The sequence below is a fragment of the Acomys minous genome, assembly GCF_964271855.1.
Source record: "Acomys minous genome assembly, chromosome: 12".
In the NCBI taxonomy this organism is placed as follows: Eukaryota; Metazoa; Chordata; class Mammalia; order Rodentia; family Muridae; genus Acomys; species Acomys minous.
In genome coordinates this window covers 58,141,274-58,160,107 of record NC_140493.1, presented here as the reverse complement: position 1 = coordinate 58,160,107, position 18,834 = coordinate 58,141,274, and the positions used below count along the sequence as shown (strand labels likewise).

At 37.7% G+C, this 18,834-nt stretch overlaps 1 protein-coding gene across 41 annotated transcripts in view; it reads left to right on the top strand.

The window, feature by feature from the left end:
- RIMS2 (regulating synaptic membrane exocytosis 2) overlaps positions 1 to 18,834 on the top strand; it is a 458,924-nt gene that overhangs the window by 155,897 nt on the left and 284,193 nt on the right. For 2 of the 41 annotated variants that reach the window (XM_084751264.1, XM_084751269.1), the window contains exon 1: positions 13,395 to 14,048. The exons of 32 other annotated variants lie outside the window; for them this stretch is intronic. In XM_084751264.1, the coding sequence (XP_084607390.1) occupies positions 13,927 to 14,048 (122 nt within the window). In that variant the 5' untranslated portion in view covers positions 13,395 to 13,926. Of the gene's footprint in view, positions 1 to 13,393; positions 14,049 to 18,834 lie in introns of those variants that run through there. 7 more of the 41 variants (XM_084751265.1, XM_084751267.1, XM_084751268.1 and 4 more) reach the window with 7 other exon arrangements.

The following is an 18,834-nucleotide window of genomic DNA, read 5'->3' as shown; positions in this document are numbered from 1 at the left end:
GATGTCTTCATTGCATCACTGAGTAGAAAGGAGAGGCTGACATCTTTGCTTTTGTTTCACATCTTTGTGTGAATGCACGGAAATTGCAATCACATAGTAGCTCAGCTGTAGATCTTTCATAAATGCCCTATACTCTCTTTAGGAAATCGTATTGCTAGTTTCCTGAGTTTAATAATGAATGGCTGTGGAGCATGGGCAGATGTTTTTTCTGCTTCTGTTAAGTGATATTCCCTCTCCTTAGTCTGCGAATTACACAGGTAACTTTGAGGAGCTGTACTAACCTGGCACTGCTGTACGGCTTTTGGTTTATTAGATAAATGAACTTTTTATGTTTATAAGAGACACTGGTACATGGTTTTTTTTCCTTGTAACATCACTGGCTTTGTCACTGGAGGAATTCTCCTTATAAGACAAATTACCAAACAGTATTTTATTTTTAATGTTCTTTAGAACTTAATATAGAGGTGCTTTTTTTTTTCAGGAAGTTTTAAGCTGTGACTTTAACTAAATGGATATAACTTGTTCAGGTGGCTTAGTTTATTCTTGAATGTGTAGATAGTTTTACAGCTTGGCGTTTGTAAGGTGTAGTAGCTAGGTGATGCTTTACTAGTCATCTGAATTTTTTTCTTTCCACATGATAGAGATAAGCAGGATTAGCTGAAGCAGGAAGGTTGTGAGTTTGGGGATCCACTTGATAACTTAGGAGGAGTTACCAAAAGGTAAGATTTGTAGAGACATGGGGAGGGCGGGGTGCAGATCAGTGATGCCGTACTTGCCTAATGTGCGCAACACCTTCAGTCCAGTAGTTTCCTAGCATTGCCGTGAGGTGCTGAGTAAGATGATTTTCGTAGTGTGTTCTTCTCCCACAATCATGTTCGCCTCTATCTTCTTCTTTCAGTTCACTTTTGTATCTGTTGGTGTATTTGGGGTAGCTTCCATGATGGGTTCTCTAAAGCGCTGTCTGAGGTTGGCTACTGCTGAGTTCCCACACAGAGACATTCTTCTCTTCCCACTCAGTCTCGGGAAGCTGTTACTACTTCCTGTGGACTGTGACTTGACAAGACCGCTCACCTTTGACATAGGTGGCTTTCAGTTACACAGTCACAGTTATAATTGATAGCCTCTTTTTTTTCTTTTTCTTTAACGATTATAAAATACTGTTTATTTATTTTTATTTAAACTTTTTTTCCTTTATTAATTTATTCTTGTTACATCTCAATGGTTATCCCATCCCTTGTATCCTCCCATTCTTCCCTCCCTCCCATTTTCCCCTTATTCCCCTCCCCTATGACTGTTCCTGAGGGGGATTTCCTCCCCCTGTATATGCTCATAGGGTATCAAGTCTCTTCTTGGTAGCCTGCTGTCCTTCCTCTGAGTGCCACCAGGTCTCCCCCTCCAGGGGACATGGTCAAAGGTGAGGCACCAGAGTATGTGAGAAAGTCATATCCCACTCTCCACTCAGCTGTGGAGAATGTTCTGACCATTGGCTAGATCTGGGTAGGGGTTTAAGGTTTACCGCCTGTATTGTCCTTGGCTGGCGCCTTAGTTAATTGATAGCCTCTTGCTTAGTGACCTCCACTGCTCTCAGTCTCTCCCCTACTTCACTTCTTTCTCAGATCCACTGCTCCTGTTTCCCTCTGGAAAAGAGCAGCCCTCCAGGGATCTGCACTGAGCATGCTGTAACAAGTGAGGCGAGGCACAAACCCACAAATCAAGGCTATGTGAAGCAACCCTGTAGGAGGAAAAGGGACCTATGAGCAGACTAAAGAGTCAGAGACCCCTCCGCCCCACTGTTGGCAGAGGACCTAGCTCAGGCTCCCTGACTGCTCCTCAGGCTCTGTGGGCCCCTATGAGCCCAGCTGAGGTGATGCCGGTGGGTAGTGTTCGCCTAGTGTCCTTGAGCCCTATTTCGGTTTTCTTGAAAAATTTTTATTTTTATCTTAACAAGACTTTTTTAAAGCACCAAATAGTCACTTGCAAAATATAGTTTTGATATTAATAGCATTAAGGGAAATGTCTTAGTAAAATTAGAGGCAAGGGAACGAAAGGTAGAAAGACATTGAAATGGTGGTAATTTGCTACTCAAATAGCGGTGGTTTTGTTAACCAGCAGCACCCTTCCTTGTAGCTATTGCTGAGAAAATTGTATGTTAATACCAAAATGGCCATTTTTGAGACTATTCAATTTGAACAGTAATATGTGTCTTGGATTACTCAGTTCTCTCCTGCTTATAAAATATAAAAGTTAATCATTATAATCAATTTTAATGTGTTTTTAATTTTTTTCTCTCATTAAACAGTTTTCATACATTTTGATCATATTCTTTTCCCTGACTCCAACCGGTCCCACACTGTCCTTGTCTCACTACCCCACTTCATGTCCCCTTTCTCTCTTTCTCAAAAAGTGAAACCGAAAACCAAAAATCAAGTCAACCAAACCATGCAACAGAAAAACAAAAAGAAACCCAAGAGCTATGGCCATGCTGGGCATTACTGTAGCTGCCTAGGCCTGCGGATGGGCCCTGCTCTCTGCCTGTCAGGCCTGCGGAACACTCGCTAGTACTGTGACAGCCAGCGCGCAGGGCGGAGCATTCTCCATGGCCCGTGACAGCGTGTGTCGGGTGTTTGTTTTAATTTTGTGTAGTCACTTTTAACATTGTGGATCCTGGAGAACAAGTGGAGTGAAATTAGTCTTGTGCATATCAAGAGTCAATATGTAAGACATTTAATACATAGCAGACTGCTCTTAAGATTTGGAATGCTTAAATTAATATAGAATTGTATGGATTTCCTTAGTCATTTTGAACAATTTAGTTTTTTTTCATAATAGGACAGTAAAAAAAATAAATGATGTAGAGAACCAAGCTTATTATTCTCTATATTCTACTGTTTTTCTCTCTGAGATACACACACACACACACACACACACACACACACACACACACACACACACACACATATCTATCTATCTATCTATCTATCTATCTATCTATCTATCTATCTATTAGTTGCTTATACAGATTATGTGCTGCAGTTGGGGAGATTGGAGGTGTGTGCCTTGGAACTCTGTGGGATGAGAATCTTCCAAGGGTGGTTTGAAGGTTATCCGTAGAGTAGTTTTTACTGCGCTTACCTAATTACACAGTGCCTGCACTGGAAAATTAAACTTGAGTGTGATCTCCCCTCCCTGCTGAGGCAGCAGCCCTTTCCGGTCGTGTCTTTTCATTTCGGTTTTCTTTTACTATATTTCCATGTAGGCATTTTTCTTTGTCCGTTTCTTAAGTATTTCCCTTATTTGTGTTTTCAAATTCTGAGTTTTCTACTTACATGGTCTTTTAAAAAGATGCATAAAACCTGTGTTGATAAAGCAGGCTTAACAAAGTTTTAGTTAAATCTTTCAAAAAAAAAGTGTATCACAGGTATTTTATATAATCAAGTTGGTGCTACTACAGAGTATAGGTAGTCAATTATGGATGCAAAGCAAGTTTTATTTTCCTGATGTATATATGTGCGTGTAAAATGCATGCATGTCATTTGACACAATTCTTGACATATACGTATAGTTTGTTCTTTAGTGTTTTACTCCTTCAGATAATTATAATTATAATTCCTTCAGATAATTTATTTGAGAGTTGTGTTTATAACAAATGCTAAAATTAGTCTTTTACTCACTTTTACAGTATCTTGTTTTTTTTTTTTTAAATAAATTCAGGGATCACTTAAAAACCGCAACATGAGTGTATGGGTCAATAGGTTCTGTAGGGTGCTGCTGGAAGACAACGAGGCAGGGGAGTTCTGTGTAAGGAAAAAGGCGTGGGCCAGCCACCATGCCTGTCTCCTCTGTGCCACTTAAAGAATCACGTGCGTCCACTTCAAGTTCAGCTCAACAGCTCTCCCTCCTCTACCCCTCGCGGCTCGGCAGTTAGCGCTCTGCCTTAGCACCGTGTAGTGCTAACTGCCTGGTTCCTTACGAAATCTGAGATCTGAGATCAATGCTGACTCCTCTTGATCTTCCCACAGCATTGCCCCCTGCTGTGGCCGGTGTCTGAGGACACTTGGTTCAGTCTCTCCACTGTTAGTCCGTTGTTTTCCTCGTCCTCTTACTAGGACACCTGTAATCCAATCCAACTAATACCTTGCTTGGATTGTTATGTTAACTTTCTAATTGATGTCCATCTCCCCACATAGAGTAAAATAACATTCTGATATATTTATGGTCTACTTCTTCTGTTGTGGTTCTTGTTCGTGCCTGCATCTTCCTGATTGTAACCATTAGGACTTCAACCATACATCGACACATAGGAGAGTTGTTCCAATGTAACGGTGAGCTGTCACTTGATTGAAAATCAAAATCCGCAACCACTTTTCAAGGTCTTACAAGCTGTGTCCGCTGTTTCCTCTCCGGCTAACTCGATTTTTCCTGCGCGGGCCTCTGCTGATTGTTTGCCTGGTGCTCGTGCTCGGCCTTTGCACACACAGTGCCCGTGCCCGGCACCTGGAGCACAAGTGTTCTACTCTCCGTGTGCCTGACACTTGGCTGCTCTAGGATTCTTATCTCGAATGGTACTTTGTACAGGAGAGCTTCCTCTGAACTTCGCAGTCCGAGACTGCTTCAGAGTTACTGCTACAAATGCTCTTTATGTCCATCTGCTCAGTGAGGCATGGCATCGCTTATGTACTGTCCACCCCGGCAGACTATGAGTTAAAACTCCTGAGTGTCAGGATGACATTCGGTCCCTCTTCACTCCACCCTTTCTCCTTCCTTCTGCCTTTTTTCCTTCCTTGTGTGCTCTTTAGGAGCCAAAAAGGTGCCCATGAAGCTGCAGCTAACACGTAACAGACACGTCTCTAGTGAAGGAATCGCTTTTAAACAGTGCTTTAGTCTTTGACTATTTTTGTACAGCACAACAGTTTGAGTCATTTAGCGTCGAGATTCACTACCTCTGGCTGGGGAGTGTTGGGCTGCTTCTTCAAGTGGCTGTACACTTAGCGCATACCACTCCAGGATGAAGGACGAAGAGAGGAGCGTTGAGGCTCATATGATGAACCTGGATTCTTCCACATGTAGAGGGGGTCATTCGTGAAGAAGCTGCAGTCTTGCTAAGTATGTCTAGGGTCCAGGATGCTAGAATATTAGACATTAATTTGGTATTATTTCTTTTGTAATTGTAGTGGGATGGAAGTAAAATAATTTTTGATTTAGCTTACAATTTAGTTCTTTATTTTTAATTACTTTTATTTTTTCCTTTCCTCCCACCCAACTCTCCCATATACCCCTTCTTGACTCTCCTCTAAATTCACTGCAAACTACGTTTTAGATATTTGTCCTTATACTCAACAGCATCAAATGTAATAAATCAGTTTAATTCATTAGATGAATCTTTGATGTCTTCTGCTTAAGTACCTTTACAGACATCAAGGTGGCACTTGAGCAGTTGACTGAGCCTTCATCACAAGGCTGACTCCAACAAGATTTCTCTTTAGAAACTCTTCCCGTCCTCCTGCCTGTTGTGAAGCAGGTGGGAAAATACCCCATTGGGATCACCTTTAATACTGCCTTTAAGTTTACCCTTCTTAGTGATAATTGTTACAGTTCTATATGGCCACTGGGGCTTTGTCCACAGACCAAAACAATGGGCAGGAAAGAGAACGTAAAAACACACCATAGGCAATAGAAAAAAACGTTAACTTCTAACTCTGTTTCCATTTGCCCTCAGCCAGAGACAGGCTGTTGGTTACTTTTTCTGCATATTGAATTGAATGTCTTATGTAAATGACAAGGATAAAAATGCATTCTAATTTATGAGAAATGTTCTGTAATATGCAACTTAATTTGAAAACAGAAGGCTTCCATGTTAAAATTTATTCTCATATTTTTATGTAAATAACTTCTTTCATCATAGAAACTAATTGATGCTCTTTTTAAAAAGAAATTAAGAGTCAAACACGGGAATGACTATAATTGAAGCACGCTACATACATGTGCGAAAATCTCACAATGAAACCTGCTTATACAACTGCACATACAACTATTACCTGCTTATAAAGTGGAAAGAGAAAAGCTGTTGTGTATATCTGCAACAGTATGCCCTGATTATACATATAGACAGTGAGGTAGTTACTAGAATGAAGCAAAACCAAATTCTGGTGTTTTAAGACACATTTCTTGGTAGTCTATCTGATGGCTGAAATAAAATTAGTACTGATGGAATAAAGTTACCTATGGGAAAAAAAGCGCCTCCATTTCAAAAGAAACAATGTAACATAACAGGTAGAGGAAAACTTCATGAAAGGAATTACAGATAAGAGCTCTGTAGGCCAATGTTATTATAGATGGCGCCGCTCTCATATCTTGCTGAAATATGTTTATAGTTGGGACAATGACTATTGCTATTTTCACATAACAGAGTTCAGTCACTATTGTTTCCTGAAGAATGTAGGTAAGCTTTGGAAATGACTTTGCAGGTTCAGTGTAGCCGTTGGAGTCCCAGGCTGTAAACGTTCCTTGCGCTGTGTTCGGAGAATGTAACTCAAGCCATTGCATTGGATCTGACTCATGTTCAGATGGATTCCCAGATTGTCGTGTTGCCACTAATGTTTTTTTTTTGTTGTTGTTGTTGGTTATACGTGGAGCCAGCAGTGGTAACATTGGACATACATACTTATCATTTCTAAAACACTCATTCTTTTCCGTCTAGGTAGATTCTTTAGGTATCACTTTGAATGCTCTCATTTGGGAAGTGATATCGGTTGGCCTTAATATCTGGATTCTTTCATGCTGTGAAAAAATACGTTTGTGTTGCTGTCAGCTTTAAGGCATCTCTCAAAAATTATCTGAGCCAAAGCACAGCAGGATTAGCTTCATATATCCTAGCAGGAAAGAGAAGTCTGAGAGGCAGTCGTGTTGCTGGGACTTTATGCTTGCATGATGGTATATACTTGCTTTCTCTTTGCTCCTTGAATTAGATGATAGAGATGATTTGGATTACAATTGTGCTCTGAAGTCATGATGTACCAACACAGAATTCAATCTCAGAGAAGTGTATATACTAAATGTTTATATCAGAAAGCAGCTGGGCATCTGTAAAAATTTAAATTCGTTATGCAACCTCTTTATTTAATTAAATTAATTTATTTATTTTGGATTTTTCCAGACAGGGTTTCTCTGTGTAGTCCTGGATATCCTGGACTTGCTTTGTAGACCAGGCTGCCTCGAACTCATAGAGATCTGCCTGCCTCTGCCTCCCCTAGAGTGCTGGGATTATGGCAGCAGCCTACTTTCATTGAGCCTGGAACTTGGCATTTTGACTAGTCTGGTTAGGCAGCTTGCTTCTGCCTGTCTTTAGCTGCCATGTTCTGGGATACAGGTGTGTGTTACTCACACTTGGCCTTTGTGTGGGTTCAGTCTTTACCCTTGGCTATCAAATGCTTTACTCACCGGGCCATTGTTCTAGCCCCTTCATCAGAATTTTATGAATACAAATATTCTAGTTGCTTTTAGATTTGAATATATGTACATAGGTCTAAACTTATTCTTTCTTTGGTCCCTGAATATACTGCCTGGTTCACCCTAAACTGAGGCATATGGAAGACTCTCTGTTCTGAATGTCTCCTATCCCCGTTTGCTAAGAATTCTATTCCTGCTGTTTCTTTTCTTATTTGTTGTCTCTGAAGTGAATGGTTCTGTGGTCTTGGCTTCAGAGAAGTATTTCTAACAGATTATATCAATTTGCAAAGCCCAAGGATAGGGCTTGTTAAAAAGTTTTTAATTTAATTTATTTTTGGTTTGTACATTTATATTATTACTCATAAGTAGAAAAATTACATACAGCAAGAAGAACCACGAAACAATCAGGGATCATGTGAATATTACATTCAAGTTATTTTGGCTAATTGCATTTGGCAGCCTAGTAGAAAACATCTTTCCTATCTTGGTGAGTCTAAAATTCTGAATGAGAATCAGTATCTGTCCTCTGTCATCTCTGCCAACTCAAAACCTCTATCTAGGCATAAAAACGTCTTAACCCCTAAGCAGCTTAGGTTAATTTTAAGACTAAACTATCAGGACTTCAAACCCCATCAGAGATTTGAGAAGGAATAAAAGTTTTACTTGTGTGAACTGGAAGTGCAGGTTAGCAGCTTCTAAAATGAGAAGAAAAAAAAAATGAGACAGTTTACTGCCTGAACAGTCACCCAAAATTCACTATAATGTTGGAGCATCATCTTCAGCCTTCTAGCCGAATATAGCTGACAGACATATTTGTGAGACAGGAACTATTGAGGACTTGGCTTTTACCCTGTCTTGCCAGAGTTTGGCCGTTGACTCTGCCTGTATCCAAGCTTGCCCATTTTTAGGCAGAATTTATCTGTGGCCGACTTGCCCAGTGGCTGGTTTGCCACATTTGAAGCCATCTCCATAAGGAGGTTCTTTGATGCTTGTCTTCTTCTTGAGGTAGGCTGGGTGTTGCCGGGAGTTAGCCTGTTTTGTTGTCAAAGAATCTTTAGGATATTAAAAGTCTCTTAAATGCCATATTCTGTAGGTCTCTGAGGACTTCTGAAGATGTTTTCTGGTGTCTGTTTTCCTTTCTCACATGCTTCAGATAGTCAATGGAGCAAAACCAGAGTAGTGGGAAATAGATACAGTTGCAACATTACACACACACACACACACACACACACGCAGTGTATATTTATATATGAATCATAAGCTATAATATATGTAGATATGAGACTGTATGCACACAGCTGTATATTTTAAGAAATGAAAAGCTCTGTTAGCATTTCTGGATTCTAGTCATGATTACATATTTGTGTCATCACAGCTTCTATAATTCATTGGCTATGGTTAGATACAAGTTGAGTTATTTGCATGTAAATATTTCAATAGAAACATTTTGGTACTTTTGTTTACATTGACTTATTACTATGTGTTTGTGTATGTTTTTCATGTATGAGTGCAGATGTGTATATGCCATGGCTCATGGATGGATGTCAGAGGACGACTGGACCGGGTGTCAGGCTTCTCAGAAGTGCCTTTTCTCTTTGCACCATCCCATTGGCCGCACTTTATTACTCTTAAAAATCATAAGTTAACTAGATGTTAGTTAGCGTTCAAGCTTTTGTTCTCTACTTAGGAGCCCCAGGCAGGAACAGTCCATATTTTGAGCCAGCCTGGGGTGCTGTGTATTGAGTTCTGGGTTATGGGATTAGCCTTTGCTTTGGACTGGGATCCTGTTGAGAAAAGCAAAGTAGTAGAGCTGGTGACATGGCTCAGGGGACAAGGATGCTTTCAGTCAAGCTTGGTGACTAGGTTCATTCACTGGACCCCACACAGTGAGATGAGAGAGCTGACTCCTTCAAGTTGCCTTCTATGATTTCACAGTGGCAAATGAATATATACACACACATGCAAGAGAATGAAAGCAAAATGTGCACTTCTTTAAAATAACAAACTCTAACTATGCCCTGAGTAACGGCGCCTTATCAAGTAAGAAACTTCCCCAAGTTTTGACTCTTTCATTGAGTTTATGTTAGTTTTCTTAATAGTTAACTAGCACCCATTGGATGTTTATGAACCAAAGCATACGTGACCCTAAGTTTGTGCTTCTGATACTTTTGAAGATAGTTTTATAAAGAGGTTAGGGTTAAGTTTGGTGTTCTCCTCATTTAGATGTTTCATAGTAACAATTAAATTGCATTCTTAAAGGATTTCAGAATTGTGTTGTTGAAAAAGGGGCCTCTTGCTAATGGGCACTCTGGCTGAACAAAAGGTAGTTAGTAAGCTGTTGTATTGTTTACTGACACGGACGCTTGCAGGCCCATCTTAAGGGCTAGTAATTATCCTGTGATTATAGGGTTGTTTGTACAAACTGTTGAAAAATGTTATATCCTGAGATAATTTAATCTTTGTTTTTTATTGTTCTGTTTTCTTTTGTTTTAAATATTTTTGAAGTCTTTGATACTTATCACTAAATATTCCTCAAAAACATTGTACCAATGTAGGCTCCTACCAACAAGTATGGTAGAGTATTGCTCATTTTATGGTCACATGGTCAATATTTTGCCTTTTTAATAGGTGAAAATATCTTGTTTTCATTTTTGTAATTATTTTAATTGCCCGTGGATTGAACTTGAGGTGGTGATGGCATTTTATGTGTCTTCTTTACTTAAATTACCTTTGCTTTCAAGTGTTTCTTAAGCATTTCTGAATCTATTGAAAGTCCTACTGACCCTGGTTTTTCAGTGAGTTACTAAAAATCATAGTAGAACAGCCAACGAGAAACTAAGGCCACCTCCTCATCACTTTCATATGTTAACTCTCATTTCTACTGGACAAGATATAGATAAGGTTCTATTCTTAGTTGTAAGTCATTTATTATTTAAGTTTTCTGGAAAGTAAAATTATAAGTATTATCTGCCGCTGCCATCTGAGAATAGGACAATAGAGACATGTGTGAAAAAACTATAAATAGTTTTGAAGAATAAATATGATTAAAAACCTGAATACTCAGGAGGCAGAGGCAAGCAGATTGTTGTGAGTCTGAGTCCAGCCTGGTCTTCAAAGTGAGTCTAGGACAGCCAAGGCTACACAGAGAAACCCTGTCTCAAAAAACAAAACCAACCAACCAAGGAAACATTCAAAAAACTCAAACCAAACCAGAACAAAACAAGAAAATTATACCGGAATGTAATTGTTAAATTCTTTTATCAGTAATTGCATCTATACGTTGTTTATAGTGGGATTTCTAAATACTTTGTATTGTAGAGTATATTAAATACATTATGTACATTATACATTTTAACTCAATAATAACTCTGGGAGATGAATGACAGTGCTAGTTTTTACTTAAAATAAGCATATATGAAATATATAACATAAACATCCTGGAGTATTATAACTAATAAGGATTCAACTAGTGCTTACACTCTAGCTCTTGACTATAGATTCTGTACTTTCTCTTCTTCTATTGCTTGTTAACTTGCAGTATAACAAAAAACACGGAGCAAATGTCTTTAACATTCTTTGCAACACTTGAGACCATGACCAGTTACAAAGTTCATTAAATTACAATGTTGACATGATGTGATACCATGTGGGAAGTTGAAACAAGCAAGCAAGCAAGCAAACAGACAAACAAACATAAATATACCAGAAAATCAAGCCCCTTGTGATTTTCTATCCCATCTATGGGTATAGATAAAAAATTAGCAACTTAATAAAATGTGAATATTTATTCAACAAATGTGTGTTGAACACTGAATCTGTACCGGGCACTATGCTAAATGACTAAAATAGAATGTAAGACACACTTGAATGGAGCCAGGAATGAAACCTTTTCAAAAAATTTTAAGGTAACTATATATGGATTTTACTTTCTCCAATAATGCAAAGAGTAAGTGAGGTTATAAGGAGAATGCACAATGGAGGATGTAATCTAAACCAGAAGTGTACCTTTGATGTTTGACTCACTAAGGATTAGTAGGGAGAAGGAAAAGGTAGTAATGAGGAGTTAGGGCTTGGAGGTACCACTTAGGGATGTTGAGGATATAGGAGCAAAGGGGCCAGGAGGGTTAGTGGTGTGTGTGTGGCACGGAGAGAGTATCAAACAGATCTTTGAGGAAGGCAGTCACTTTTCAAACTCTTATTATGACCTCCTTTTGGATCCAGTTTTGCGACATAGAAAAATATTTTTGTTTTATAGTCATCTAAATTAGCAGACTTGTTTCAAAATGCTTTAATTATTTATAAAAATTAACCCTACCAAAAGAACAGTTATTTAGAAAATTTTATCACAGACATTGTTAGCCATGAAATTAAGTCAAAAATAAGAATCTTAAAAATTGACCATTTTAAGGTGAAAATTATCAAACTATGATCAGAGGATACAAATGCAAAACATGTAGGGTTTCTTCTGATTGAGGTAAATAGAAGCAACACACTTAAAATTACTGTGTATTAAGATTTATTGATGATGCAGCTCCACTAGGAGACCAATGGAGCCACAAATCTGGGCGGAGGAGGGAGGCGCTACAGATTATGATGCACCAACCAAGGACCATGCATGGTGAGGAGATGGACCCTCGCTCAGAGGTAGTCGATAGGCAGCACAGCCTCCTTGTGGGTCCCATAATATGGGGAGTAGGGACTACTTCTGACATCGACTCTGGCCTGCACATGTTGATCACTTCCCCATGGCGGGCGGCCTTGCCAGGCCACAGAGGAAGAGGCTACATGCAGTCCAGATGAGACTTGCTAAGCTGAGGTCAGATGTTAGGGGAGGAGGGCTCCCCTTTCTGAGAACTAGGGGAGGGAGAGAGAGGGTATGAAGGAGGAAGGGTGGGATCAGGAGGCCAAGAGGGAGGGAGCTACAACTGGGATTAAAGTGAACGAAATAAAAATTAAAAAAAGATTTAGAGACGTTTTCTCATGCTGAAATATCTGTGGTTAGGTCACTGGGTCATAGCTTTCCTGCTCCTCAGCAGAGAGCTGCTTGGGTATAGTAAGTTTTGTATATGTGCTAATGACCGTGTGCAAATATACAGAAAATAGGAAGGAGCACATGAAATGGGCAAAGTGAAAACTCTCATTCCAAATCCTTTTTAATAATCTGTGTAGTCATTAAAACCCTAGTTTCCATTCTCTATAAAACAGTAGCATAATTAACATTTATAATATTTTCTAAATAATGACAATATTTAGAAGCCTCTTTCAAACAGAAAATGTACTTTACGAATGGCTGTATGTGTTTGACAAATAGATTGATCATCACCCATAAAATAGGAAATGATTATATCAAAATAAGGGCATACTTAGTTTAGGTCAAACTTGTAAGTGAGTATCTTAGATAAATGTCCCCATATGCAGACCAACCTAGGATTTTATCTGAGACACGGTTAGTCACAAAAGATGGATGCCATGAGAGGGTAGTCTAAGACCATTGTTGGAACCTTCAGGAAACAGCCTCTTGTCAAACGGCTGTGACTACCACAGCTAGAATAAATTAAGAATGAGTAATAAAATATATCTGATCATGGTTACTTATTTTTAACTTATGGGAAGCATTTTATGTAATAGGCGCCATTTAGTTGGATTTTAATTGAGATGATTATAATATTTTTAATAATTACATAACCCACTATATATAGTCACTATATATGGCCTTTAGAAAGAGACCAGAATGATTATTCACTGCTCTTTAAAAATAACTTAAGACATGTTGAATGAGGAATTAATATAACCAAGTACACATTTTGTAAATGTACTGCGCTGTAGAAGTACAGCGTTAATGATGTAGGTGGTAGAAGCCTGTTGTCTGTCATATTTTTATTTCTTCGTGATACTGAAAGGAGAACAGAGCACTTATTTTTAGTGTTTTGGTCCTATGCAGTAGCTTGAAGAGATACATCTTGTGGTTGGAGTCATTCATTTTTCAGGAAAGAGAAAGAGGCTGGAAAAATGCACACTTTCTCTTCTTTCCCAGTAGCAGCATTGAGAAGATACCTTGTCCCATTTTTATTACTTGTGAGATTTTATTGCTGGCAGCCAGATGTGCAGAAACTCCTGACGACAGCATATATTCATTGCGTGTTTTTAATAGGCTTAGAGAAATGTGAGTCGAGTGCGTGGAAGCTGCTCAGGCTCACACTTCAGCTGGGGATGCCCAAAAGCTCACTGCTGTTTAGAATTCTTGCTACAGTCAGGAGAAGCCGAACGCTGCCCGAGTGCTGAATCTCCTACGACTGAATTAGAAGAATAATGACTGTACAATTAACTATCAACCTCTGCTCATTTAAGCACAGTTTTCACAGAGCTCAGGAGAAATATGGAACTTGATTGGCATGTTTTTATTTGATGGTGCCTGCGAATAGATGACTTTTAAAGACAGGTGGTAAGGAAAAATAAGAGGAGGACAAAAAAAGAAGGAAAATGCAATTTGAGACATTGCGCCAGGTCTGCAATTCTGTTTTATCTCATTTCCATGGGGTTTTTTCATCCCCACCAAATATTTTACAGAATGAGCTTTTTGGACAAACGCTGAACAACGTAAGGTGAGTAAAGCTGAACTATGCTTTTTCTAATATTATTTTCAGAGTAGCAATCTTGGATGTCTATGACATTGTTTGCCTTGGGGTATTAGTAATATATGGGTGCTATTTTTTTTAAACCAAACAGCATTTTTACATAGCATTTTAAATTTGATTTTAAAGGAAAAATCTCTTATTTTTAGGGCATATAAAGCATGTTAATGTAAATAGATTGACCTCTGAAGCACAATACAGACACCAGGCTATTTCACTGTCTCTTTCCTAATAAATAACATGATTAACTTAAAATGTTTTCCCTGCAATCATGATTGTGATGGCATTGCACACAGAAGCACGGGGCTGTATAATCATGTGTGCTTGTTGAAAATGTGAATTAGCAATCATGCATGTTCTTGTAAATCATCCAGAAGATGCTTTCTGGACGAAGGCATTTCTCTATGCAGGGTCGATCAATAACCGCTCTTTAATAAGCTGTGTGAGGACCTGCAGGCAGCGCTTTGTATTAGGTCGGCGGCTCTGGAGGGTCTTCATGGTGCATTCCTATTGCTCCTTCAGCGGATTCTTTTTGTGTGTGGTGAAGGTTGTGCAGTTATGAACATATGTTCTGGATGGTTTGTCTGGCTTTCACTGACGGAGGTATTCTCCTGGCGAGAGCTTTAAAATGCAGTTTTATCACTAGGTTCTGCCCTCATTTAAGTTGTTCAGCTTTTGAGAATCTCTCCTGTTTTACTCCAATAATAATAAAAAAATACTCCATTTATTTAAAATATAGACAGGGAAGGACCCAGCAGATGTTACAGCACAATGCCTGAAAATGTTTAGAAATTGATAGGGGACTAATAGTGCTTGGAATACTGAATGGTTCTGTTGCTCTGTGCCTTTCAGGGTCTCTGGATACTGTGAGGCAGGCTGTTTTAGAGATTAAAGAAAAACCCTCATTATACAATATGTATCTTAATACAGCCAGTGAAAAGGAGGCCCTGAGATTTTTGTTTTGTCATTTAAAATTTTTCAAGGTGGCAAATACATTTATGACTTTTTGTATATAGAAATATTTTTTCTTAGCGAATGGACTATTTTTTTCATATTTCACTTTCAGACTAATCTAAGGCAGGACATTGGGTGAAATGCTGGGGCATTCTACAATAGGCTCTTTAGATTTTAAGACATGATTTTCTTCTTTAGCGGCATATCTTGTTAATTTATCATGAAATTTCATATGTTATGTTAATCTTAAAATAAAAGTAGCGTACGCCTTTCTTCAAATTTCTATGACCAAGCTGCCAGAGTTTTAGACTGAGTACTCATCTTTTATAAGTCATGTCTTTGGTCCTCCTTCTTTACATGGGGAGTTTCTGCTCGGCACATGCTCACTGTAGGAGCTGGTCTGCTAGCATAGGAGGCAGAGCTCTGAAGTAAATGTCGGCAGGGTATCCCAGTTACTCTGTCATTGCCCTGGCCTTACATTTGTTTTGTTGTTGTTGACATGTTTATAATTTCAGTGCTCTTCCTAAATTCTGGTATTTAATTCTGGTACAATTAAGCAATAAGTTGTGAAGTTTCTAATGCTTCCATAAACCAATCTTGTTTAATTTTTCTTAAAGATACTAATAAGTAATGAATTTATTCTGCTTTAGAAAACAAATCATGCCTGTATATGTTCTTAATGTCTAATTCTTAAAAATATGTGGCATTATTTTTACAAACTGCTCTACTAGTCTTTACAAATAATCAACTACGTGGCTTATTTTTGTGATCAAGTAAAACTATTTGTGCAGATAGTTATTTTGGAAGTATGGAGAGCGTAGAAAATATATATGAATTCCCAATTTATGTAAACACATTTAAATTTTTGGGTTGTATTTTGTGTTTAGATTAGATAAATTGATCTTTGAAGTTTATTTATTCTGCTTATATTCTCTTAAAAATGAATACTAGCTCCTGGAGAAGAACAAAAACCCATGTTATTAAAATTTTATCCTTCACAAACTTCATGGAGGGCGGAGCTGAAATGCCACAGGAGGATGCAGTCTTAAGAGTGGAGTCTCCCCGGGTCTGGACGCTGGTGGTTGGAGACTCTGAGTTACATAATTCACCTCAGTTTTGCCTGGTATACTTGTTTTCATTAGTTGGTTGGAATAGTCAATATTTATGCTGAGATATTAATTATAATCCTTGAAGTGACAGGAAAATAAAATGGTAGATTTGGCCAAGTAATTTTATTCTGAGTTGCTTTTTAGGAGAAATTGCTAGAATACAGTCCGTCACTTGTGGAAGATCCATTATTAAGAGGATACCCTACCAAGCAGTCTTGAGATTAGGTCTTTTCTTAGGTAAGCAGTCATATTTGCAAGCGTGCAGCTGAACTTCTGCCAAGCTGTAGATGGCAGGAAAATTAATTTTTATGCCATATTAGCAATAAAAGGTGAAAAGCTGTATATCTTTTTTTTAATGTTCTCTGAAAACATTGCCAAGCTCGATGTGTCAAAGAAAGATTTCATGTATGCCAGTAATATTGCCAACCTCATAAACCATTGAACTGGCATGAATATAAGCTGCTAAACTATCTGTTTAGCTTATGATGCATACATATTTATTAATGAGAATTATTAGATTATGTAGACTAGCTTTTGTTTGGAGGGCATATAGCATGGCTGTTGTGCTTTAGGTCTGTAGACCATTCTAGAACATGAAGGAGATGGCAGGGTATATACTCTGTTCTGCAGCTACCGTGAACCAGCTAGTTATCCAGCAGTGAAAACAGAAAGTGCCTACATCCTAATAAATCCTTTTCATAGGTTTTGATGAAATGCTACTTTAAATTCTTGTCACCAAGTCTTCTCATTGTAAGCTCATTTTCCTTCAAATTTAATTATTTAACCAGGACACAGAGATAATTACCTATATCATCAGTAAACAAGTCTTCAAGTACTGAATTCATCATTAAATCTGATATATTTAATTTTGCTGATCCTGGCTTTGGAAGCAAGGTTAAACATGTTTGGACTCCAGAAACTATCAGAGGGCACTGCATTGAGTTAATAGTTGCTTTGGGCAGCAATCAAATGAACATAACAATGGCCTTTTTTTGTAATGAAATTTATACAATAGTGTTCTTAATATTTTAAATTTTTTTCCTCTGTTGGGTTTTAGCATTGTCATAGTGAAGGAATCTATATTTTCCTTTAGCTGTAATTATATTTTGGTCATTAAATGTGTGACAGTTTGTTGTCCAATCTGACCATTTGGGGCACAATAAAACTAGAACTTATTCAGAAAATACACTATAAATATTTTTCTCTTCTTTATACAGATGTACAATAGGATATATAGAATTTCATTCTTAAAACTAAAATTAAAGACAAAATTTAGTACACTAAGGACTTGTTTTTGTTGGCATTTCTGATGATAAGGAGAGGACCTGTATAGTCTACTTTGCCCAGAGTAGACCCAGTGTTTGCCGGTTGTCCTACTGTGATTCGTATTACTGTTACTTTTCTCTCTCAAGAGTGTTGACTTGGTAGTAAATGATAGGACCACTACTTATAAAAAATTAATTATGAATCTTAAATTAACCTAATGCAAATATATTATTTCTATTGAAACATTACAACAGTTCTAAACAGTATTTTTTTTATATAAGGCACGATTTTACAAAATACATGTATATTTAGGCTGGTGGCACTTTTGGTCAGAAATATTTAATCCTTTACATATCATTTACTATTACTTTGGTTTATTATGAAATGACTAATTTGTGTTCATGAATTTTAGCCCAGGCCCTTGTTATTCATGCCTGACATTGAGAGAGCAGTATGCTTTCTTTTCAGAGCTTAAAGGATGCAACCTGCACAGTGTATGCATTGTTCGGGTTTGGCATGATCACATCATAATTTTTGCTTTGGGAATGTCCTTTCTAGACTGTCTGAATTAGAAGGCCTAAAGAATTGAATTCATCATGAAATTTAATTGTTAATTTTTTTGTGATCCTGGCTTTGAGAGTAGAATGAAGTATGTTTAGATTCCGGACACTATGTATTATGGTAGGTACTGCATTGAGTTAGCAGTTGACACAGTTTATGTACATATTTAAACTTTATTAAATATATATAATCATTATTATAGTCATGGAGGATTATCTTTATTATATATGTGTTTGATTTCTACAAAAAATGACTTGATGCAGGTATGAATATCAGTGATATTTTTCTAGCATATTTATTATATTTCTTGACTGTATACCATAATTAGCATAGATGCTTAATATTTAAGTGCTTTCTTCGATGACATAATTTTTAAAAAGCAACCACTTTTGGTGTTAACTGATAGGTTAATACTAACTAAAATTTTTCTTACCAACTTTCATATAAACAATCTTCAAAAATTAAGCTAATTATTACTAACTTTACAAATGCTGATGCTATTTGTTGCATAGTAAGTAAACCTCTGAATTCACGTCTCCTGTGCTCCTCTGAGACGTCTTCCTATGCAGTTATGAATTACTCACAAAAGCTTATGCCCTCTAGAAGGTCAGTCCTTGAAGGCATATGCAATTTGAATTTTGATTTGGAAATTTGAGAAGTTCTATGTGTTCCTAAAACTTGGGTGAAGATTCCCCTCAGAGATCTTGTAGTTGCAGTGCTATTAAAGGTGAGCAGTCTTTACTTTTGCCCTGTGCTCCTAAGGCCACACTCTCACAGAGGAGACACATCTTTTCTTTTCTTTTTTGACTTCAATCTTTTTTTTATTATGTTTCTTTTTAACATATACATTTATATTATTACACAAG